Raw genomic sequence first — 26058 nt, 5'->3', positions numbered from 1 at the left:
GGAAAAGAGAGAGAAAACAGTAATAGCCAAAAATATAATATGCCCCAAAAAACCAACGTACTCAATACTTCATGTTTAAAAGCAAAATCTTTGTGAAGACTCCTTTTACAAAATTATGCCTTGAAAATATCTCTGTGTATGATCCTTGCCAAATTATTAAAAAATACTGTGAATAAAAATATTGTTCCAAAAGGCAGGAATAGCCAAAGGCTCAAGGCTGGATTTTGGTACTTGAACCACAAGAGGTGAAGTGTTGAAACTCCAGAAGAAATCTTTTCTTATTAAATCTACATTGCTTGCTAGCCCTAGGCCTGGACTTTGTCCCAACAAGCTTCCTAACATTGAATGCAAATTAATATAGCTGGGCACGTCTCTCAGCTCTAAGCATTAAGAGCAGGACGGTGTTTACTGTTAATAGCCACAGACAAGCTGAAATCATCTCCTGACTGCAATTGTCTCTTCCCCACACTGTTCTACACCAGCGGTTGAAAAGAGACTTTGCACTGGAGCAGAGTGGAGGAGGAGCGTGCACATCAGGCGCCTTGACTTCAGCAAATTTGGTTAATTTAAGAGCAGAACATGGGAGAAACTTGCACGATAATGCACAGCGAGGCAGGGATGAAGAAATTGTCCCTTAGCCCATTTCTGCTGCCAGTTCCTGCCCCCAGACTGAGTTTTTGGGGACCTACCATCACTGTTCCTGCACTGAGGGGAGTAGAGAGTGTAAATTTGTCTGACTGAGAACCCAGCTCAGAGATACCATCACTCAGATGCCGATGTTTCTGGTCAGCAAGTCAGGCACAGGCCAAACATACACTGGGGACTGAGCTTGTGCAGGGTAAACAGCATTAAGTGCAAGTGCTGGGTTCTAATCACCATACATTAATACACAGGGCTTTATTGACTCTGCAAAGCTTTAAGTAAAAAAAGGAGGAACTGGTAGTCAGAAAAGGTAAATTTTACTCTCAGTTCCACCACTGATTTTTAGTCCCAGCTTGAAGCATAGAATATTGCTGCATTGTTGTTGTTGTTGTTAAAACATGCTAATAAAGATCTTCAGTGTTTTACATCAAATATATGATTTCTGAGCATGAATATACTCATATCAGTGTCTGCAGTCAGAGCCATGGACCATAAATTTGTGAGGGTAAGGACTGTGTCTTTATCTGTGGGTGCTACAGATGGTGATAATAATGTCTGTTACCTGGGAACAACAAGCTAATAAATACTGAATTACTGAAAAATGTATGTGGTAGAAGGAGCTGGTTTGTTCTAATCTAAAAAATTATAACACCGAGATAGCTTCTCATCTAAGTAATTAACTGTGACCATACATATAATGAACAGCAATGAATGTAAGTTTAGCCTCTAATTCATTAGCATTTTGCAGACAGGCAAGCAAGAGAAAGCACAGGAAGATGTGTATGTATAATACACGTATAACCTCTCAACAGCTAAAGTTTTTGTTAAAGCAAGCCCATACTTTGTAATAGATGTCAGCATAGCCTAATTGTATTTACACTTGAAGCAGTGTTTTTGAGCTAGTGCTTTTTAAAACTGTGTTATAATGAACGTAAATGCATGTTCTCTCTGCTCCAGGCACCCCTGAGAGGTCTCACTCCATCCTGCTGCAATATTCCATCAACGGTGGCATCACTTGGCACCTGATAGATGAGTTTTACTTCACGCAGACTACGGATGTCCTCTTTATTAACGTTCCTTTACCCTACGCAGCCCAAAGCAACGCAACGCGGTTCAGGCTCTGGCAACCTTACAACAATGGTAAGGAAGAGAGACCTGCAGCACTCCAGGTCCGCACTTGCACAGCTCAGCATCTGTAAGAGGCTAGATTTTTGAACTCAACAAGAATACAGACTCTTAAATCTTGTTTCCTTATATTTCAAGTTCTTCAATTAAAATTATCGCAGGATTATGTTTACTGTTCTTATAAAGCTGCTGTGTGCTTTAAGTGAAAGGACCTTAACCTAATACCCCTTGACTGTGCACAGAAGACTATCAGCTTTGGTCCTGGAGGGACTGGGAGATCAAGCAACGCCGATAAAGTTAACTTCACTCAGGTTCTCCTCATTATTTTTAATGCACCTGATTCTCATTTACATTACTGAGGCACCACTACAATGCTCCAATTATACAAAGGTGTCCCAAGTGTAAATGGGAAGTAGGCCTACCTTGCTCAGCGTTAACTAGGCATTAAAAACCCATTTAGAAAGAGTATGTAGTGAGCAGTTAATCTTTTGATTAAATTGTAAAGGACTGTAGAAAACCACAAGAGGAACGCAGCTCATTCCTCCTGATTACAGGAGATGTGCCAGCTGAAGAAAGCTCTCCTTTGCTCTTAGTTACTCTGAGCACATCTCTTAGCAGGAGCTGACGTTAAGAGCTCTAAAGAATTCCAGCGATCATTTAGGCACAGTGGTAAGCAAAGATTTGTTCCACGCAAGCAAATGCCTAGCGCACCTCCAGTAAAAACACAAATTCAAATCCAGTCCTAAGCATCCAGTTCCAGTTCATTCTTCTGATGGGTCCTGCCTAAAACATTTAACTAAGCTTTTCTTGCAGGCATTATCCTTAAGTAGGAATTTCATTTAAAAGAAGCCTTTTAACTTTCTCTCATCAACACAAAGGCTTTTAGATAGATGAAAAAAACAGTTACACAAAAGATTGGGCAGTTTGAAAGCACCAATTTTGTGACCCATTTGAATTCATAATCCACTGGAGAGAAGATCACTCAGAGTTTCCTTCTATCTCAGAAAGCTCTTGCCAGGCAAACACAAGCTGCTGAGTGCAAGGAAAAAGGTGTAGAATGAAATCATCCTTTCAGGCTGCTTGGGCTCTACAGCATCTCCTCGTTTAGATGACTCTTAATTAAAGAAGACATTGATGCTAGAGTTTCAAAGTAAATGTGATTTAAACAGAAGATACTTGTTCAACACAGGTTTTTCACTCTTCAGTTTGCTGTGACTTCTATAAGTTTTAGAGGAATAAAAGTTAATGCTGTAGGGTCAGGCTGCATTGAAAATGAAAATAGTGAAGCCATGCTTTTAGCACCCTTTTCTCAATGTAATCCATAAATACTGGCTACTGTTCTGCTCTCTAATAATAGTAGTATTAGGTCTTAATAGGTATGTTCCCCTTTTCTTTGTAGGCAAAAAAGAAGAAATCTGGATTATTGATGACTTCATTATTGATGGAAATAACCTGAAGAATCCCATGATCCTTTTGGATACATTTGACTTCGGTCCCAAAGAGGACAACTGGTTTTTCTATCCTGGTGGAAACATTGGGCTTTATTGCCCATATTCATCTAAAGGAGCTCCGTAAGCATCTCTCAGCAATAAATTAGAAAGAAGTGACTGTGTAATAAACTGAGTCTGAAGTACTCCTTTCCTTTTTTTTACAGGGAAGAAGATTCAGCTATGGTATTTGTTTCAAATGAAGTTGGAGAACACTCCATTACAACGAGGGACCTGAGTGTAAACGAAAACACTATAATCCAATTTGAGGTACTTGTCCTCATAAAGTTATTTTGCCTTTTGCTTAGAGAGTTCCGTTCTTTCAGGTTCTGCCCTTTGGTGTATTCGCCCAGCTGTTATGATTGTCCAGTAGAGAAGCCTGTCTAATTTCCCCTGTAATTGCTTTGATATTACTTTCCCTCATGTGGGTGTATCATGAAGCTTTTAATACACAGATAAGGGAAATTTCTGCCTCAAAGTCTTCTACTTTCTTGCCTAAATTACTACTTTGTCCATGCCTATATACTTGCACTGATAGCATTAAAGTCCACAAGCTGGAGAGTCACCACTGGCAAACAAGATGATGAGCAAAATATAATGAGGGTCCAGATTGCCACTTCACAACCTGCTCAGGGTAAGTGTGCAGCTGGAGCCGTCTGCAGCATTTCCACGGGCTGACCCAGTAGAGAACTACAACTTCATCTGTGACACTAGAAATTAGTTTTTCCTACCTGCTGGCCTAACTGCACTGGTTGTACTTTCTCAAGAGATCCCAGGTTCTGCTTTTCTTTTGCTCCTGCCCGTGCTTTCATACAGGCTCTAGTGGAACCTGTTCTTTGCCCATGATGGCCTGAATTCCTCCCATCTTAGGGAGTTATCTAAAGCTCATGAATAAGGAGCATATTTTTTGTGCTTCTCATAGTCAGTGGAAACAGGGACCCCAATGACAACACATGGTCTAAACTAAACTGTGTTGCACGTTTACCCTAAAATCTAAACTGTGCATTGCTAGAGCAGCTACTGATGGGAGTAACCTTTTAGTCTAGTATGTATTAGTTTAGAGGGGTCATTATATTTTAATTAAAAAATTGTAAAATAATCTTTCATGTAAATTGCCATGCCACAACTACCAGGCTGCTTTTAACAAAGATATAGCATGCTGTAGCATTAAACAGCAAATTATACCAGTTTATAAACAATTACTAAAACGATACTAAGGGTTTTCGAAGAAAACTAGGTTTAGCTGTGTACTCATGCACACTTCAGTTTGTCATGCAACTAATTCATAAATTATTGAAAGCAAACCATTTTCTGTTTTAAAATATAGATTACAGCCTGTAGAACAAAAATGTTTGAGGTCACTTTAAGATATTTATAAGTCTTCAGAGCATTAGCCTCATAAAATCTACATGCTTACCACCATGTGTGGTAAGAACATTGTTTTCAGCTCACATGTTTGAGGACATTAGTATAAATGAAGACGTTATGCATAATGCAGTGGAGTTTCTCTCTGTGTCTCGAGAGTCAAAACCTATATTGGGTCAAGCATCTCTCCAAGCTTCCAGATGAGTAGACAACCCTCCTAGTCAAATGTAGGTTGATGGGACTCATGTGCGCTGAGGCGTGATGAAGGGAATTTGATGTAAGATGCATTTTCAAGAGTCATGCACAGTTCTAAGTATTACTGGGTTTTAGAAATAAATAGATTTTCATTACAGAGCAGTATGTTAGAAAGACAGTTATTTTCCTCTACAAAGATATGTTAAAAATCCAAAATGTTTCATAGTTTTAGTACAGGCTTTGTATTTCATCGGCAGTGGATTTTTATTTATTGCATGGTAAGTATAGTAGAACTTATTTTATATGACAGAGTCATCCTGTAAGGGAACTAATTCTTCTTCTCTTATATAAGCAATCTGAAACTAAAATAACATCTTAACATCAGTGTGAAAGAAAAGCAGACCAATTTGCACTGGGGGCATGCAGAAAATATGTCTTAAGGAGTCTCAGATTCTGTACAAAACATCATTTTATATTTTGTTCGGTAGTAGAACTGTTGTTCATGTAGGTTTTCTGCCTTTTCCACTGTTCTCTACATCAGGAAACTTGGGAGAACACCCTGAGAAGTTTGACACTGCCAAACTATGTTTTGGTGTGACATTGAATCTAAATCCAACCCAGCTATGATACTCTTTTAATGCTGTCTCCTAGGGCTTTGCCACTATGCGTGAGCAAAAAGGTAGTGATTATGAAAGCTGAAAAACATATTGAAGTGGTACAGCACACACCCTGAAGGGTCCTGTGGCATACACTTTTGTTTTTTTGGAAGTGTAGCGTAGAAGAGGACCATAGTGCAGCTCAGCAATTTTAAAAACAAGTCTATGTTTGCACATTTTGTTTTAATACTTCTGGGTTTAAAAATGCACATTTTTTTCAGTGCTGTGATTACTTCAGTACCTGCCAGAGGACTGCAAGAACTGATATGTTTGCTCCAGCAATGTTAGCAGCTCTACTTTGGGATTTTGTCTAATTAACTTTATGGTTTTCTCTCAGTAGAAGTAGCTGGGGATTTCATATTACATTCATTATATGATAAGCCAGAGTGCAATATGCCCATGGACAGGTAGGGCAATGTGCAAGAGTTTATGTTTACGTGCATGTCCTGAGTGCATCATCCTAGTTGTTAAATGAGTTCCCAAATTACCATTTTCCCGGGCTAAATAAATACCATACCAAATGGAGGAGGCTGACTAAGATGACGGGTGAGTAGGTGTCCCACAGCCTGCCCTATGTCATCTTCTGCATTTCATGTCTTGGCCCCCAGATCAATATTGGCTGCACCACTGATAGCTCCTCTGCTGACCCGGTAAAGCTGGAGTTCTCACGAGATCTGGGGGCGACCTGGCACCTGCTGCTCCCCTTGTGCTACAGCAGCAGCAGCCACCTCAGCTCCCTGTGCTCCACCGAGCATCACCCAAGTAGCACTTACTTCGCGGGCACCACCCAGGGCTGGAGAAGAGAGGTCATTCACTTTGGAAAACTGCACCTCTGTGGGTAAGTGTTCAGCTCCTATTCCTGCTCAGCTGCTTATCAGTTTGTTTTAATTTCTGTTTTCCACCCAAAATGTTCTCCCAGCACAAGAGCGGTCCGTAAGAACTGCAGCACTAGAGCAGATCGGGTGACCAGTTTTTCTCTGCTTTTTGGCCTGAATGGCAGTTATTGTTCAAGTGAGTCCCAAAAATATATTGTGCCTAATGCTAACATAGAATAACTGCAGATAACTTCCTATTTATCCATATAGCTAATTGGTGACATTTTTATGGGAGTGGGTTGCACGGTAAAATTAATGCAAAACTGACTGTCCTTAAAGCGCTTTGAATGTTCTTTACTGCAGTGCATTAGCCATTTGAATTCATCAAGGATATTCTTGCATGAAATTTAAGATTCATTTGAAAATGTGAGCTAGTATAAACTTGATTCTACTTCAGTGTAAGGAAATGTACTTACCTAAATACTCGAGGTCTCTTGTAGCTGTAAAGTTCTCTGATTCTAAGAATTTAACTGCTGCAGTCACTCAAGAACTTAAAGTTTGTGGGACAAGCCAGGTTGGATGATAACAGATACATAGCACAGAAAAATAAATACATGCTAGAAGGCATAACAGTATGTAACTTTTCGAAGTATAAAACAGTATTCTTTACTTTGTCAGGGAAAACTGCCTTCTAGCATCAACTCAGTTTATGTAAAAGATCACATCATTAAGGATAAACTGTAGCACGTGTGAATGAAAATGAGCAATGCAACTATGAGACTGAGTATTTATGAAAATTCTGCATGCAATGGGCCCTCCACTAAATAAGTGTCCCCATATGTGAGTCTGAAAGTATGGAAAGACCAATATAAGAGATGAGAACCAAGTTTGGAAAACCTGGATGTTTGATAATTCAAGTAAATGTTTAAATTTTAAACTTGAGTTTTCTGGTTTATGACAGTTGAAATTTCAAGCATGGAATAGGTAACCATCTCTTGCAGCAGCACATTTGTCCCTCTGTTTTTGCCCAAAAGAATTATTTGACCCTTTACCCAACTACCAATGCATCCATCCCTCCAAATGAAAATTTTTACTATGCAGACTCATAATTTAAACCTTCCAGGTATTTTGATTTCATCCTCTTTTCCTGAGTGTTTCTGTCCCATTTGCCTGCCTTCACTCCTACTCCTTCCCCCACACGCCAGGCCAGAAGCCAATTGCTGCTGATGGACAGCCAAACCCAGCAGTGCAGCGTAGCTTCCATGGAGCATTCGGTGCCATGAAATTCTTGGGCCAGAGGGCTGAAGCGGGATTTTATCTACCAGAATCCACTGGAATAACAAGAAAAAAACTCCAAACCTGATTGCTTGTGTCATGCTAAAAAAATCCCAGCCTTTTCATCCCCAAAGTGTCAAGTGATTAGACGTAAACAAAGACATTTTCAGTTATTTCCACTACATATGTTATTTTGGAAATTAATATATGTTCTCAGCAGACAGATGTAACTACAAATTAGTATTCCAGTTACGTCCTGAAGGAAAAGCCCAGGGCCTGTTGAGCCAGTGAAGAAACCCATACCGACTTCAGCAAGACAGGTATTTCACTCTCTGCTTCAGACACGAGTCACGCTTCACCCTCGCCAGGAGGGAGCCTGAGAGAAGGAGCTCATGTGCCTCAGGGGTGGAATGAATCCAACCCGCGGGGCAGAGATGTCCTCTGAAGAGGAGCTTGAAACACCTCCAGCCTCACGCTTGTATGCTTCGCCTCAGGGCGCACTGAAATCAATGTTTTTGACTTCCAGCAGGACCCTGGTTCTTGGGTATCTTTCTTGAAACTGTTAGTAGTGTCCCCACTGATCAGCTATCCCTTATCACCTGAATCCCTCATAAAAATTCCTTTTTAGCAAATCAAGACAAAAAAAACTTTTCAGCTACCTGTGCTATTGGTTCGCCTGCTGCATTTAGGTATCTCTAACAAGACACATTAAACATGCGATGCAATTAAGTGCTTTCCCCTTCTCACTCTTCTGGTTTCCTTCCACCTTTAAAATGTTTTCTCATTTGGAAACAAAATTAGTCTCTCAAGTGTTTTTCCCTGGCTCAGTTTGTTTTCCCTCCTTCCCCAGTTGATTCCTTTTTACATGTAGCACTGATGCGAGTAGCACTAAGTAGGTGAATTAAAAATGACAGGACAGCACCCAAAGGAGAATATCGTTTAAATTAACAACTTGTAATATCAGTCTGGTTTAAGATTAAGCTGCTTGAAAGCAAGCTGAAAACCTGGTGACGTGGCAGATCATGTTCTCTTTCTGTGTAGCTGAGGGTGAGATCCTACCACCCCAGGTCCACAGGTGGTCTCCCTGGGAGCAGGGTGGCAGCATGAAGTAGGATTTCAGTCTCCAGGAGAGGGTGGAAGCGGCCCGGTCTGACCCAGACACTGTACGCGAAAGCAGAAGGAAATCCATCAGACCACGGCCATTTATCCACCCCATGAACAATGGAGAGAAGAGTGGTTAGATTTCAACTCCCATTTTCAAGTCCGTCATTCAGTTTTGGTATTACAACTAATGAATAATGTTAGCTTTATTTCTGTCAGAACTTGGGTTGAATGTCAGCATAAAGATGCATGAGGTACTGAAGGAATTAGATATAGCAGTCAGTTTCTAGAATTAAGCTATTTATCAAGGCAACTCCAACAAAAAGAGTACTATATATATGCATAGTATGGTTTGTATATACATGGAATACAAAAAAGATGGAGCTATTATTTAAACTAAGTACAATTCACACCTTTTTCAGGTTGGCAAGGTTCAGATGGTACCAGGGATTTTACTCTGCTGGATCCCAGCCAGTGACTTGGGCCATTGACAATGTGTACATCGGCCCGCAGTGCGAGGAGATGTGCAATGGGCACGGCAGCTGTATCAATGGCACAAAGTGCATCTGTGACCCTGGCTACTCTGGACCAACCTGCAGAATAAGTACCAAGAACTCTGACTTCCTTAAGGATGATTTCGAAGGTAACTCTTCTCTTTTTTTGGTCTGAATTCTGCCTGTCCATCTTAGTGGAACCCAGGGCTCGAGGGATGAAACAACAAAGTCTTCCTCACCTCTATAGCTTCTGAATTTAATTTATGCTGTGTGACTATTCCCATGAACCAAGTAGTTTAGATGTCATTCTCAAGCATGGTTTGTGAATGTCTGATGGCTATCAGTTCTCTGGTTTGGAGTGTCTGACTCTTCGTGAAGTTGTTAATGCTGGAATACAAAATCTTCACCAAAATAGAATTTCCTGAAACTGCATATAGAAAATAATTTTAGAAGAAAATGATGGTTTGATGGTAGTTTGACTTTAGCAATGACAGAACACATGCAAGTGAGGCAAACAACGGAGGGCTTTAAGGTTGTGTTGTTTCTCTCTACAAGGGAAATCTAAGTGGCCTTAATACGGCAACTATCATTTCAGAGCAGACCGTGTGTCTCAGCGGTGAGGGCCACTGCTCAGCAGGCACTGCAGACCCCAAGCGAGTGATGCCAGGAGGGGACTCAAAGCCTCATGCATGCCTGGGCACACACAGCATCCAAGCACACAACTCTAAAACCACCTTGAGGTTTCCCCCGCTAGCAAGCATGGAAAGAAGAGCACATTTTGAATAAAGCAGCACCTGTGAAGGAAATTCATCTCTTCATAGGTGCTGCTGTTCCTTTTAAATTTTGCCAGGCCTTGCTTGCATGCTGTGACATGGCACTCAAAGTTTCTTTATAGATCTGGGTAATTTGTTGTTATCTCAAGAAAAATGAAGAAAAGTGGAAAATCCTGTGAATGACTGGAGACTAAGATCCTAAATTTCATACTTATGGATTTCTTTTATTTATTTTGTTTTGATTCGTGACAGTTTTCTAGAAAACATTGCATTGGAAACACTGAATATTTGTTCACTCTACATGTAATGTTTAATTCAGCTCTCTTCCTCTGGAAATAGTACTCTTGCAGTAGGAACACTTTGGAGTAAATCATAAATATGTATTTACTGTGTATTCAGGTCAGCTGGAGTCTGATAGATTCCTGCTTGTGAGTGGTGGAAAGCCATCAAGGAAATGTGGTATCATGTCTGGAGGAAACAACCTTTTCTTTAATGAAGAAGGCTTACGTATGCTGATGACTCGAGACCTAGATCTGTCACAAGCCAGGTAACACAGTTTTAAAGTTCTTGCAGGATTTCACTGAAGAAATAGTATATGGGAGAATAATACATATGTGATACTTCTGCAGTAAAGGCAAGCTGATATATTCTGTGGTCCTTACTCTAGCAAATATTCCATTTTAACCACTGTTACAATTTTAAATTAAATTTAACTTGAACTTTAATGGTATTAACCATTTCATTCTTACTTTTTTCCTTGAATAAGAGCTCCAGAATCTGATGCCACACCTTCAGTAGTTTATGCAAGTTTTTATTTCTTAAATGCATAACATGAGAAATCAATTGCACGTCACACGCTCTGCTTGTCTTACAGTTTGGTATATTATGAGCCATTGCTGAAACAGGAGTATCTGCTGCCAGTATAACTCTTACTTTCATCATCTCATAATTCTTTAATTTCTGAAGCTTACTTTCTTCTTACTGCGCACATTTGTTTCCAATAACTCACTGAGAAATTCCCATCAAGCTGTCACCAGCTACACTGAGCACAGCAACTGAAAAACTAGTATTTTTAGTGTATTTAGAGATTATGCTGTATTATTATGGCCCGCAGAGGAGATATTTGGTGAGTGAGACATGCTAAGCAAGCCATATTAAAAAAATTTGCACTAATATAAATTAAACCACATCTTAATTGTGTCCATGCTAACAAATAGGCATTGTTTTCTAATTTATTCAGTATTTTAGCGTATATCTTTATATTATTACTTTGGAGAGACTGCATTTTCTCCGAGACTTTTCTCCACTGGTCGCTTGTAAACACCTTACTCCTCTCTAATGTTCTGTGGGAAACGCTTTAATAGGCACTTTATCTCTTTTTGACTTGTCTTCATTAGCATTGAATCTTTAAATAATGGTTTAATTGCAGAGCCTCACGGTCAATAAAGATGCCTAATTTCTAACCATTATATTTTTTAGATAAGCAATTAGTTAACCCTCAGTGAGGTGTAATATTAGAGGTCCTTGTACTGAATTTGTGAGATTACTCACAGCAAACTTGGTAAACACAAACATCAGTACTCTGCACTAATTTGATTTGCTAGGCTGTTCTGAAATTAAAAGATTGCTTAACAAAAGCTACAAGAGATCTTGTAAGTTGCTCCATTAGACTAAATGACATGTTTTCCTTATTGCTTGTGTTCAAAGAACCATCATTTATCTCTTCTCCATGATAGTCTGTAGGTGGATTTGCATATATTGACCTCCAGGTGTTATATAGAGATAAATGACTTCTGTCTTAGTTAAAGGAAAACAAAGGAGTATGTTTAATTTCTTGTATATGCTTATGAAAAATAACAGTTATCAACAAATAACTGTACGCTTTCTTCTGAACAGCAAGGCAGACTGCAACACCATTGCTGGGGACTGCTCTTTAGCAACCTAAAGTAATTGCAGTGGGATTTTCTTAATTTCCAGCCTGACTCTATCAGCCACCTGCAAAGCACAACAGATCTGGGGAGAGGTTTCCATTTATGCCAGGAATGATGAGAACCAGCATTTCTAATAGATCTTTTAAATGGTACTAGACTCAGTAGCCACATTAAAACCTCCCTTTTTCTTCTGAGACCCCCTGAAGTACACAGGCGAGCAGTGGTGTCGGTGCTGCAAGCCACACTCAGCACCTGGGGGTTGCGAGTGGACTCTGCAATCCACTCCCATCACATCTATATTTTAAAGAATTTAACGCAGGGGACAGTATATCACCATCATGGTGATGCCAGTAGCTGAAACTGCACAGCATGAAATATCAGTAGGGACAGTACATTTTAGGTATCAATCACATCTGATCAAATCCTTTCAATTCTGAATTACTGGAAGAATATCCAGTATGTGTTACTACATCCACAAGAAAACTTTGGGTTTCTATTTCAAAATAGGCAGAGCCTTTGCAAAATACCTGTGGGATGAGGAAAGAGATATTTAAAATGACTTAACTTTTTAATCTGCTAGATATTATGTTACCTATATTTCACTGGGTTATTACTATATTAGCAAAAATTCAGATAAAAGAATAGCAATCCACAGAGAGCAGATACAACAGAGACAAGGTCACCTGGGCTTATTTCCTTTGAATTATGTGGTGAATGTCAGAGTAAATCCGAGGAGGCACAAAGACTTGCCAGCAGCGAATCCAATCCATTACAGTTGATATGTTGATCCACGAGGGTCCCCAGTGCTCCTTTACAGCACAAACAGTATGTTATGTCTGGGACGTGGAGGTGGATATAATCTATAGCAAAAGAAGTTATATATAGTAGCAAGAGGAACCATGAGTCGCAGCGAGGACTAGAATTAATTGACTTGCAGGTCGGGTGTTTTATTGAAGCTTTGTCTGCCCAGCACTTCTGCAGCCTCCACTCCCAGCAGATCTACCTGCAGATCAAACCAGAGCAAGACTTTTGATACAAAACTTCTGCGCCGTTTCATTTAACCGTGAGCCAGGCAGCACTAATGCAATAATAATTAGAACAGATACGACACACTAATGCTGTGCAAAAGCTGTGCAAACATGAATTAATACTTGTAATATCCCTGCAAGTCCGATAGGTAAATATCATTACAGCAGCAGTTCCCTCCACTCCAAGTGCCTAGTAGAGCTATTTGTGAGCATCAGCTAACAGGAAGAATTTCACAGTTTGATACAAGTCTATTGTGCTGCTTTGGAGAAGCCAATTAAATAGGGGATGAAAGCACTGCTGTCCCTGGGTGGCTTGGGCTGGCTTCAGGGAAACCGGCACATTTAAGTGGTGTGATATAAACAAATTTCCCAGGCTGACTAAATGGACAAAATGATCCCTGGAAGTGAAACACATTTTGTTCTCCTGTCCAGATTTTCTCTAGTTTATGCCAATGAAAAACCAGGATTCATGGTTTGAATTTAAGCATTTCAGCAAATTCATAGCAAATTATGATCTACTTAGGGCACCATTGCTTTTCTGCCACTAAAATCTGTACTCATGGGCTAGAGGGATAAAAATTTCACCCAGGATTATGTTTCTGATATTTGCAACACCATCTGCTACGCAGACAAAAGCTCCAAACATAAATGGCCAGCTTTGTTCAGCCTTTTCTGCCTGACAAACTACCACACAGGCAAAATGAATTTTTGTTGTCCCACCTGTCTATCCACTTATATTCTGGAGGCTTTGAAAAGGAAATGATAAGATCTCCTAAAGCTGACTCCTACAGCAAGAAATTACAGGGCTAGTCAATAGACAAACTCCAAGTCTCTCTGGTTGGTTATCTAGGATGTTGCATAAAAGAAATCTTTCCAGTAATTGCTCCCCCTGTTAGATTTGTGCAGTTCTTCATGAGACTGGGATGTGGCAAGGGGGTGCCAGACCCCCGGAGCCAGCCTGTGCTGCTGCAGTATTCGCTCAATGGGGGCCTCACATGGAGCCTTCTCCAGGAGTTCCTCTTCAGTAATTCCAGCAATGTGGGACGATACATTGCCCTGGAAATTCCCTTGAAGGCCCGTTCCAGCTCCACTCGGCTTCGCTGGTGGCAACCATCCGAGAACGGGCATTTCTACAGCCCCTGGGTAATCGACCAGGTAAGGAACTCTCTGGGTTGTTTTATTTTTAATACAACTTTAGACTGTTTTCAGTCTTAACGTTTCCCTTTTGTTGGCATGTGTCATTTCACTGAGTCAAGAAAAATGCTTTGTATAAAGATATTCCACAATTATAATAATCTAGCAAAATAGCAGACCACAATTACTGTTTGCTAATCTTGTGTTTTTAATGCACCATTTCCATGTGGGGTACTGAATGCCCATTTTGGAGCTAGTCAAGTCCCATACATGGGTAGAGCCACAGGTTCACATTGCAGAAGGCCTTACCATGCAACATGCAAGTCTGAGTTCAAATTTCAAAAAAATTCATTTAAAATCTATCCAAATGTGTAATTGGCTTGGTAGAATGTAATAGGAAAAACTATAGAAAAATATCACTCTAGATCCATCTTCTAATTTTGAAAACAAAGTTTTGTTTCATATTTGGGATTTGCTTCTATAAAGATTGTTATATTGCTTTGTATGACTTGGTATAAATCTCAATAAACCCCACTAAAGTGATTGCACTCTAAGTAGTGTTATTTGGCTGTCCAAGTTCAACTTGCTTAAACATTCATGAATGTTTTTTTAAAGGAGTTAGTTCAGGTCCTTAGGAGAAACCCAGAAACCAAACTCCCAGCCACGTTTAATGATGTGGTTACAAAACTTTACTTCCCATCCCTCCATTTAAAAATTTAAAAATCCTCATTCTTTCATTCTTTATCTTCATTGAATGTAGTTATATTAGTTCAGAACAATCAGAAACTGAATTCAGAATAACAAATGAAAATTAATTCTACCTTGCTTGCTGTTGAACAGTAAAATGCTGACGTCTTACAGTCAATGGCAAAACAGAGACTATTTCCCCAATTCTATCAGCAGATGCAATCTGATAGAGGTGCACCAGATTACAGTAGAGCTGAACAGTCAGTAAGAAAAATGACAGTGTAATCACTTTGCTCCTACCAACATTTATTTTTGTGAGCAGTTTTACTTCATCCAGGATGGAGTTCACCTCCCTGAACTTTAGATTTGTATAGCTGAGCCGATCTCTTTAGGACCCCTTTAAATGAAAAAGATATTCCCCTTCCTCATAACCTAAACTCTTTACAAAGTAAATTTGTCCATTTTGAACCAGCAGAATACATATGCATAGATCAGTAAATCTCTTCCTCCTCCAGGATGCTATGTCACATGTATGTTTGTGAAGACTTCTAGACATTTTTTCTTTTCAATAACAATTCCTTTCCTAATGTTTCAGATTCTTATTGGAGGAAACATCTCTGGCAATACAGTATTAGAAGATGACTTCAGCACACTGGATAGTAGAAAGTGGCTGCTCCATCCTGGTGGAACAAAGATGCCAGTCTGTGGCTCTACTGGCGATGCTCTAGTGTTCATTGAGAAAGCTAGCACACGTTATGTTGTCACCACTGACATCGTTGTTAACGAAGACTCTTTCTTGCAAATAGATTTTGCAGCATCCTGCTCTGTCACGGACTCCTGTTATGGTAATGACTTCTTAGTAAATCCCACCCTTCCTCTTCCTCTCCTGTACAAGAAAGTTCACTTGTTTTCTGGTTCCATTATTGATCGTAACGAGAACAGAGAAACAAAAGAAAGTTGCATGTTTCTGTTAGGAGTTGTAATATTAGTTTTTTTATTCTAGGTGTCTGAAGCCTAAGATAAACTGAAGTGTGTTATTCCCTCTGAGCACTTAAGTTGCAGTTCAATTCATTTAAGAAAAAGACTAACAGCTGTCTTACTCAAATCCATTTGCCAGTATGTGGTATCCACTGCTTGGGGTGATGTTGTGGTTTAATAATAAGCAGCTGGGTGTTTCCAGCATATATTTCTTGCTTTGTGTTTTTGCATTTTCGGTGAAGAGAAGTCTCAGTTCAGATCTCATTTGCACCTGTGTAATTAAGAAATCATTTATATCAGCATACATCTGACACACGCTAAGTCAGCATCAGCTGCAAAAATTTGTATCGTCCATAAGAAACAATAAACATGTATATATGTGCATGTATCTTTGCATGTATGAACGTGTGCATAGATACATGCACATATATGTGTGTGTATATATATACACATAATGATGCAATTTTTAATTACCTAGCTTCCTTTTTTCCACATGATGTGTATTCAGTGCAGAGCATGCTTTTATATGTGTATATGTCTATATACACATATAGACATACGCATACATATGCACATATAAATAAAAACATGCTCTGCACTCAATACATATCATATGGAAATTAAAAATTGGTTCATTATGTGAATTTTAGGATGCACAAGAAATATGTCTTCCTAGCTTTTGAATGCTTGTTTGTACATCTTAAATTACATTCTTTTAGCGTATGGTTTTGGGGTATAGATTATTTTTATCAGGAGGAGAATATACTATGTTGCAGCATGTAGCATGTGTTAATTGACTGGGTTGCTAACTATTCCTCTAGAATTCTGCATAAAAATGGAAAAAGGTTTTACGTTAAGTCCCAGAAGTGGCTTCTCTGATGTTGCTATCCTGAAACCAATGGAAGTAACCTGAGATATTTTACTCACATGCTTAACAATATTTTTTTCTTTTGGTATTAAAAAGACTGCGGCATCCTAAGATCATCTTTGCTAAGTTTAAAAGTGTTTTGGCAGCTTAGCTCTATACCGGCAAAGAAACAGTTCCTTCTTTTTTTGTTTCTTTGTCTACTACACTCACCATTATCTTAACTTAGTATTAAATTAGGCAGGACACTACCTAATCATGCTTCCAGTCATGACGAGCAAAGCATTTCATTTTGGTGATGGAGATTTAACCCTAAAAACTCACCCTTGTTTGTATCCACTTGTCCTCGTATTTCTATAGCACTGCCTTCTGTGCTTAGACATCAAGTAGGACTGATTGGGTGATTAAGGGTCATTCTCTGTGCATGAGGGTAGAAGAAATGGGTCTGTAGTAATCAAAAAAGATTGCAGATTTACCACCCCTGTCACTGCAACCATGCTCCATGTTTTACACAGCCAGAATGCCTGGCAGCTGGAACATTTACTTCAAGTTACAGTTCTGTGCCTATTATTATTTACTTTTTAATGGCTGCATAAAAGTTTATCTTGAAGTATTTAGTAAGCTTGACTAACCTTTATTTTTCATAATAAAAGTTTATAAGCCATAAACATCAAAACAATGAAATTGCTGATTTTTGCTGAGAAATGAATACATTAGTTTAATGTGGTTAGACTGTGTTTGAATGAAAGCAAGCTCACTAACAAACTCAATTTAAAATTGTTTATGCTGGATAATGAAATGAGCTGGTCTGGAGGAGAGTGGAAGAGTGACTAAACCGTCTTCTGACAGAGCCAAAAGTTTGAATTTGACTTGCTTTGTCTTACACAATGATTATATCCAACTGAATCTCATCCTTCAGCCTGAAAAACAAAAAAAGTTGCTGGTCATGATGCTGTCACATCACTTTCTTACATGCTGCAGCTACAGAAATTGGCTTGACTTAATCCTGACCACCTGACATATGACTTTATCTTTGCACTTGTTGTCCCTTGAGTTAGGTGGTGGATGTGGAGGTGTACTGCAACCTTCTCCTGAGCTATACCTGCTCAGTAACATGTAACGTATCCTCCAGCACTGCCATTGAACGGGGTAGCTTTGTGCTTCTGACACAAGGATTTGAAGAGTTTTGAGTGGTTATTTTGTCAGCATAGACTTGTGACTAACACCCTCTGGGGTTACCAGTTTATTGTAGACCTATGGATGTACATCTCTAAATTAAGTAACTAACCATCTTTCCACCCTTAGCTATTGAACTGGAATATTCAGTGGACCTTGGGCTGACCTGGCACCCGATTTTGAGAGACTGTCTTCCCACTAACGTGGAATGCAACAAATACCATCTCCAGAGGATTCTCATTTCAGACACTTTCAACAAGTGGACCCGGGTTACTTTGCCTCTGCCGCCCTATACTAGGTATCTCCCTCTGGTTTTCTGCAGAATAATTCTAAATGCATAACTATGTATTGAGGCATGACAGATTATTGCATTAAAATAATTGTACCTTGCCATTTTTTTTGATCCATGTATATAGCAACAAATAAGTATAAGTAAATGAAGCCCCATCCTGCTTTGCATAAAAATTGCCAAGCTTCTATGTGCATTTACTTTTCTTAGTTATTTAAAGATAGGAAATTCTTGTCCATCTTGTTCTGGGGAGGCACAGGGGGAACTTTTTAAAGAATCTCATGTTATCATCAGCCTCACTAAATTCTGGGTTTTTTGGTGGCTAATTGGATTGGCTGAATCCCCACTGCACCCTGTGCTTGCTGTTGTTGTCTATGAGCTGGTGTTTTAAATGTAGCATTTTTCAGGCTTCTTGTTTTTCTGTGCATCCCTTGTATCCTTTGTGTCTCTCTCAGCTTTGATGCTCTCGTCATTGTTTTTGCATATGCTCCATTTTCACCTCCTCTTCCTTTTCCTACATTCTTTTGTTTTTGAGGGAAGAAAAATTGTGGGATTTGTTGGGAGGCTGCAGTGAAAGGAGCAGTTTGGGACTGACAGTGCTTTTGGGAGTGCTGCTATATGGTTCCCTGCAATGCCCTGAAAACTGCTGGATTTTGGTTTTGTTTGTGAAAAAGATCTATCTAGGGACAACTGGGTAGTTCAGGGTCCCAGTTCATGTCCTTGATGTGCTGTTTTGCAGTGACAGCTGTGACTGTCCCCCGTGCCGTCATACCTGATAAAGCCAGCATAGAGCTAGCCCAAAGTAAAGCCCTGCAAACACACGTAGCATGGACGTCAGGCTCTCAGCACAACTTGACTCTACAGCTTTGCTCCTATTGCTGAGCCCAATCTCCTCATGTAGGCATAGGCTGAGCTAACTGCAGGCACAGAAGTACCACAGCACAGGCAGAGCCTATGCCTGTTTAAGAAAGTTGATATGAAAGATGACAGCTAATGCACATACAAGTTTGGAAACATAGACCTTTATTTTTTAGCAATTGTACTGAGAGCACCTATACAGTTACCACACGTTTTGAAATTAGTAGTGGAAAAGTCCATGTTCTATTACTAATCATTTCAGGCATCTAGACTCTTCCCTATCTTCAGTGCAGTGCTTTACATCAAGTAATACTACTTTTTTAGGACTTGATGTGAAGCACTGATCTCCTCTGCTTCCTCTTTTATACTGCTTCACTACATATTGTCTGTAAAATCCATTACTCCAATGGTTCTTGTATAAAGTGTGTAGATTTGTGTTCAGGAGAGGCTTTCTGGGGCTGAATAGGATAAATCAGGACTGGGCTTGATGTTCCAAACCAATTGAATTTGGACTTGAAAGGAACCTACCACCTGAGATAAACTCAGGTTTATAAATAACCGTAATTTTAAGACTGAAAAGTTTTTTGAGCAGTATATGTCAAAAGAAGTCTGATGCCCTACTGAGGCAAAGATTGCTCTTCTGTCCAATCCAATAACTATATTTGTTGGCTCAAGTAATAACTTTTCCGAAAAATATTAAGATAAGGATTGCATGAAAAAGGTTATTACAACCTTAGCTCACAAGCAAGGGAGAAGTTAAGCTTTAGAATAAGGAATAGTGCAGCTAATACGCCCTTTAGTCTAGATGTGATATAATTTTTATGTTGCTTTATTATTTCAAGCTGTGTAATAGCAGGTGTGTGTCTCCAGTTGTTTGTGCCTGTATATTTTAGGGACACGCAGGCTACGTAGATAATAGCTTGGCCTGGTGCACAGCACCCATACTTACATGGCGTTTTAGGGCTCGTGTACCCCAGAGTGCTATCTAACCTCTGGCCTGTAGAAGGCAACGAACACTTAGTTTTAACTTAGACTCAGAGCTGATTTTAAAATTCAAATACAAATACAAAGCTTCTCCCAAGAGCATGAGCTCCATAAATTGTTAGTGAAGCACCAAACCTAAAGCAGGCAGTGTAAGATATAGGTGCTTGTCTTTATTCCTAAAGGACTTTCTCAAAATTCAAGCATTTCTTTTAAAAAAGCTATTTGGTGAGCAACTAGACAGCACAGCAGTAGACTTCTCTCTGGATAAACTTGTTATTCATTCACCTCATGTAACGTGTTTACAAAGAAATAATTCATAGGATAACACTGACCTTACCATAAAAGGTCTATTTTTCCACTGAACAAATTTTGGGGGTTTTACCTGTTTATTTGTTTTGGTGTTAACAATAATTGTGATTTCTCTTCGAGTTTCAAAAGAAAACAGACTACACAAAGTTCAATGCTGCCACCTAGTGCTGTCAGCAAACATGGACTAGCTTGAATTTAAAATGGTATTTTTGATAAGTTACAGAAATTCATCTGCTCGCAGCTATTCAAATATAGGTGTCTACTGCTGCGTGAGCTGAATAGCTATCTGGGGTCCCCTGACTGCTTTGGCTACGTTTTCATCATCTGTCTTGGGAGCTGAGACATTTAATTCTCATAGCTATATCAAAGCAAGGTGTTTGAATAGGGAGCTAAGCCCCCTTTAATCAACAAAATGAAAATGATTTACTGAAAGGAGCCAAGATCACACCATAGATCATTTCTTAACATTTCCAGCCAAGCCCTGGATGGAGGGGAGGGAGGAAACTGCAAAACCAGGGTCATGCTGCGAGCCCTGCATGGGCGTTCTCACCTGTCCCCTGTAGATTTATAAATAGCAGCATCTTGCCTAGGAGCCAAGCCACTCCCTGGAGCTGCTCTTACCTAAGTGTAGTTGGGAGAATTCATAGAGAAAATGTTGGGTTGGTTCGTTGACTTGGACTGAAGCAATAAAACTCAAGCTCAGGGTGAAACTTGGAGGATTTGGATGATTCTGGCTTGATCCAGCTCCCAGCTATCCCTCAAGTTTGGATTTGTTCTGGGACATGTTTATGACTGGTCTGAGCTTCCCTTTGGGCATACCACCTTCTTCCTACCCTCTTCTCCACTGCACCAACCCCAGCCCATTTGCTTTGCTCTCACCGGCAATACCTTTCCCATCTCCCACACTCAGCATGCTACTGAGCACCCATGCTTTGTCCTGCTCTCAAAATGTGGGCGTCCTGCTCTCAAAATGTAGGCACCCCATTCTCGGCTTTTCAGGGACCTTGTTGTTGTCAGGAATCAGACCTGGGTTGTGATGGTATCAAACAAACCTTCCAAGAGCAGTCTAGCCTCAAGATTGACATTTCCTTTCAGTCAAAATAAGGATTAGCTTAGGTAGAAATACTACCTTTCTGTTTTTCTTTCTTTCCCAAAGGTCTCAAGCAACTCGTTTCCGCTGGCACCAGCCTGCTCCTTTTGATAAGCAGCAAACGTGGGCAATCGATAACGTCTACATTGGGGATGGCTGCATAGACATGTGCAGTGGCCATGGGAAGTGCACACAAGACAACTGTGTGTAAGTGCCGTTTGTTCCCTGTCCTGCCCAGCGCTGTAGCATTTCAATCCTCCTCTGTCATTTTAACAAACTTTGATACATTTTTTAAAAGGAAGGTGGATTTTGCTGTTAAAACTGATCAGGGCACCAGGACCACTTGGGAATAGAAATAACAAGAGGAAGGGTAAGTGCGGTGGTTGGCTCTGCCAGACCTCTGCCTGTCACATGCCAAGGGAGATGCTGCCAGTCCTTTCCTCAGTGGCAATGCATCGCCTATGCTGCATCTTGGCTCCCCTCCCACCAGGTAGGGAGAAGGGACCCCTTGAGTTTGCACACCCATCTAGGGACGTACAGTCCTGGAGCTTCCCAGAAGATGTTACCCTTATTCCTGAGGGGTTTCATGCCGTGTCCCCGTGCCCTTGTTCTGGCGCTGAGTTCAGAGGACCTGGGCTGGAGGTGGGATGTGTTCACTAAGCAGAAGGATATACACCAGTTCTTCACAAGGCCAGATTTTGCCTTGGGACTGGTGCTGCCTTGATGGCCTGATGCCTCTGCTCCATGCTAGGGTTTGCCAGTGGAGGCAGACTGGTTTGATCCTCAAACTGTCTGTATAACAGCTCACATAGAGCCCTGCAAAGCTAGCAAACAACAACCAGATCTCCCCAGATTTGTCTGTCTGGCAACAGAGAAATACCTTCCAGATGGATGTATTGCTTTTTTCCAGCCACAAATGGCAACAGAAATGGGAGAATGGTTGTATAATTGCACTGCGACTATGTTTGTTAAAATATATTCAGCTGCAGAATACACATATTATTGTGTTGTCCTCTACCCTGACAGCACTGAAGTACCAAGGCACGATCTCCCTGGTGAAATCTGCATAGTAGCAGAACACATTTCCATGCTGTTATCCAATCTTTGACTCGTTCTAAGAAGGTTTTTCAGAGGAGAAAAAAAAGGGGGACTGTATAAAGAAACAACAGGAAAGTATCCATCCACTAAAATTTTACAGAAACTTACTTAAAATTTAACATTAGCAGGACATTCTTAGGCTTGGCACATTCTCTCAGGTTTATCTATCCAAGTACAATGTATTTTACTGATTTTACTCTGTGCTGGCGTGTACTCTATATTAGCAGCTTGAATGATACATAAACTAGCCTTACTAAACTCATTTTTGTTTCATATTAACTACGAAGAGTGGCAGATGTTTGAAACCCCCATATACCAGTTGTGTGCTAGCAAATGATGCAGACAGCCTCTACATGGAATAAGATGGCACCTTAATGTGGAATAAGATGGCACTGATTAAACCTCTGTGCAGAGCCTTTGCCAGCTGAATTTTGCATTTCTTTTCCTCTGCAGCTGCGATGAGCACTGGGGTGGGCTGTACTGCGACGAGCCAGAGACCCCCCTTCCGACACAACTGAAAGATAACTTCAATCGCTCGCCGTCGAACCAGAACTGGCTGACGGTGAACGGGGGCAAACTGAGCACGGTCTGCGGGGCAGTAGCCTCTGGGATGGCTCTTCACTTCAGTGGGGTGTGTGTTCAGCACAGGGGCCAACTCGCTCCATTTGACAGTATAAATGGGACTGATTAAAAAAGTTAAATAAATAGCAAGGTGTTAAAAAATATCAGCACAACATATTAAACATATAACATGTAAAAAAACCTTATATCCTTTGCCTAGCTGAAGGTCAAAGTCAGACAGGTCCTACAGACTAGGGACAGACAGAAATAATCCAGGAAAGCAAATACCATGTTCCTGGCTATGCTGCAGCGAGGAAAATGAGATATAGTGTGTGTGACTCCTGCAAGGAGCCGTGGAAGGGCTTTTGGAGGTGGAGCTGATAGATTAAAGCACAGTCCAAGTATGTAGACATTCAATTCCACTCACTCGTAATAGCCTCCTCATAGCACTTATAACTTCCAGAGACCAGAATTTGGTGTGGCTTCTAATCAAGACCACAGAGGTAAATTAATAACTAGGCATTTGCATGTGTATAACTTCCACTTGGTCCTTGAAAATACATCCATGTGTAGCTTCATCCTTCAGGTATTTCATTGTTGTTTCTTGTCAGAATAAAATTTCCTTGTTTAGCTACATACGTAGGTATATAACTGCTGAAATACTGTTTGCTTACAGATAACCTCAGGATTACAAAAATGACAAAATAGTATTTTAGACATATGTAAAACTTGTGCTTGTAGATCTCTTCCATGCAAATTTGTAACTGGGTTTAAACTGTTGCAAGTTTTCTAAAATAAACTAACAAAAGTATTACATTTCCACTTCCTTCCAGTAGGACTAAGTAGGCACCACTAACTAATAGACTAAGCAATGGGAAATATATAAGCGATTATGGGAAAACACACATATTGCTGTGCCATTTGATGGTTTGCATAAATTGAGCCATTAGCACAAAATCAGTGATTCATTAATTCTGCCTGGAAAAATTTGTGTTTTACACTGGAGGCACGGATTTTTGTAACTCTTGTATTCAGAAGAAAGGTGAATACAATTCTTGATAATGAATGTTGTAAAGCTGTAGGTACAAGTAGCAACATGTATGAATACACAACAGGAATTTTTAAGGTGGAACATAACTGAAATTATGTCCTCAGGGAAGAACATTTATTATTCTGTTGTAGCTTTACCTTTTTTATAATTAGTATAACTTTGTACAGTTTTGAAGGTTTTACAACATGAAGTTGTATTAATAGTGACTGCATAATCTAGCACTTTTTATGTTCGTAAGTTTTGCCAGCCAACACCAGTCAACATATTTTTTCATTGCTTTTAAGGGCTGCAGCCGTATGTTAGTTACAGTGGACTTGAACCTCACCAGTGCAGAATTCATCCAGTTTTATTTCATGTATGGATGTCTGATAACTCCTAATAACCGCAACCAAGGAGTGCTGCTGGAGTATTCTGTGAATGGTGGAATCACCTGGAGCCTCTTAATGGAAATTTTCTATGATCAGTTCAGCAAGCCTGGGTTTGTCGATACCTTCTTCTGCCTATATAATTTCCTGTACTAAAGTAAGGTATTCCTGAATGTTTCATAAGAACCTGTGAGACATATTAATGCTGTGGTTTGGATGTCGGATCTTTAAGAGTTCAGCCTGTCCAGTCCTGTAGTGCATGTGCTTGTGCATCACCATTTGTGCAGCTGCTAGGCCAGAAATACAAGGGTAGTAAGGAGTCTGTAGCAGTCTGGTAGATTTGTAAATGGTTGCAGGAAGATAAATTAAGAGCTACTGTAATGATGCCCATCCTGTTCCTAAGATACTTTCATTTGTAATCTAGTTTCTTACTGACAAGAGCAGAAAGTCATTGCTTGAACTAGTTAGAAAACAGTGTGTAGAGAAGAAACTGAATTTCTGCAGATACCCATCAAAAGGATGGATACACTCAAACCCTATTTTCAGGTATTTGTGAGATTCAAATCATGCATAGATATGGGTGGACCTTTTCCTCACTGACTAATTTAAAAGACTTATTGAAAATGGGGCTGGGAGGCACCCATTACTTGTTATTTCATTTGAACACACCAAGAAATCACTAGCACTTTAATCGGACAAGAGATTTAAGTGTACTGTCATCTACTGTTGTAATGGAAATAAGAAAATTGTACTGGAACATTGCTATGTGCTGAACGGCTCCAGGTTGAAAATTCAAATCTTAATTTTACTTCAACATTCTCCTTCTTACCACTTCCCTTGATTAGGACCTTATGGTCATACCCTGCTAGTCTAGACCATTGTATTTGGTCCCATAATCACAGTTGGAGCACGTGAGGCTGCTCAAACCATGCCACAGTCTGGCTGCTGGCCCTTCCCACCTCACTCTGAGTTCCTGTCCCAGGGATGACATTGGGAGTGATCACGAAGGTTTTTCTTTCAGCATTCTCCTATAGGGGAACATAGGCTAGATCACCCAGTCTTCTCCTTCTTTCCCAACTTCCACATACTCTAGGAAACAAGGGGGGTGGACATGGTCAAAGCACCCAGCACAGAGCATTGAGAGGTGTCCTCCTTCTGTGGCTTTCCTACAACTAATTTCCACTTTTTATTTCAGCTTTGTGAACATCCTCCTTCCCTATGATGCCAAAACCATTGCGACGCGCTTCCGCTGGTGGCAGCCTAAACATGATGGCCTGGACCAGAACGACTGGGCTATTGACAACGTGTTGATCTCCGGCTCAGCTGACCAGAGGACGGTGATGCTCGACACTTTCAGCAGCGCTCCCCTGCCGCAGCATGAGCGCTCCCCTGCCGACGCAGGGCCCACTGGGAGGATCGCCTTTGACATGTTCATGGAAGACAAAACTGCAGGTAAAAGTTTCACATGGATCTGAACTAAAGAGCAAGAAGTCAGTGCAGCCATTTCCAAATCTTGCTGAGCCTCTGCATCTTTGTCTCACTGTGACGGATATCACAGGCAATCCCATTGCTATAGGGGTCTTTTCTTTTGTTTTTAGTTCACAAAATGCAAAATGAAAAGGTATAACGTAACTTCTTTTTTTACTGCATGAATTTACTTAGAAGATTAATTTCTCTTCAAAGAAAGAAAAAAGGATTAAAAAGTGCCAGGTTATTCTAAGCAGAT

General features: G+C 40.2%; 1 protein-coding gene across 1 annotated transcript in view; it reads left to right on the top strand.

Moving 5' to 3' along the window:
* Nucleotides 1-26058, top strand: part of RELN (reelin) — a 299237-nt gene that overhangs the window by 249709 nt on the left and 23470 nt on the right. Inside the window, exons 38-50 of the mRNA XM_059817215.1 lie at nucleotides 1600-1782; nucleotides 3167-3338; nucleotides 3422-3524; nucleotides 6079-6308; nucleotides 9084-9304; nucleotides 10328-10475; nucleotides 13784-14042; nucleotides 15304-15553; nucleotides 17857-18025; nucleotides 21324-21464; nucleotides 22809-22986; nucleotides 24252-24445; nucleotides 25528-25784. Of these exons, the coding sequence (XP_059673198.1) occupies nucleotides 1600-1782; nucleotides 3167-3338; nucleotides 3422-3524; nucleotides 6079-6308; nucleotides 9084-9304; nucleotides 10328-10475; nucleotides 13784-14042; nucleotides 15304-15553; nucleotides 17857-18025; nucleotides 21324-21464; nucleotides 22809-22986; nucleotides 24252-24445; nucleotides 25528-25784 (2505 nt within the window). The remainder of the gene's footprint in view (nucleotides 1-1599; nucleotides 1783-3166; nucleotides 3339-3421; nucleotides 3525-6078; nucleotides 6309-9083; nucleotides 9305-10327; nucleotides 10476-13783; nucleotides 14043-15303; nucleotides 15554-17856; nucleotides 18026-21323; nucleotides 21465-22808; nucleotides 22987-24251; nucleotides 24446-25527; nucleotides 25785-26058) is intronic.

The sequence above is a fragment of the Gavia stellata genome, chromosome 4 (genome assembly GCF_030936135.1).
Source record: "Gavia stellata isolate bGavSte3 chromosome 4, bGavSte3.hap2, whole genome shotgun sequence".
Classification (NCBI taxonomy): domain Eukaryota; kingdom Metazoa; phylum Chordata; class Aves; order Gaviiformes; family Gaviidae; genus Gavia; species Gavia stellata.
This window is presented reverse-complemented; position numbering and strand designations above follow the sequence as displayed.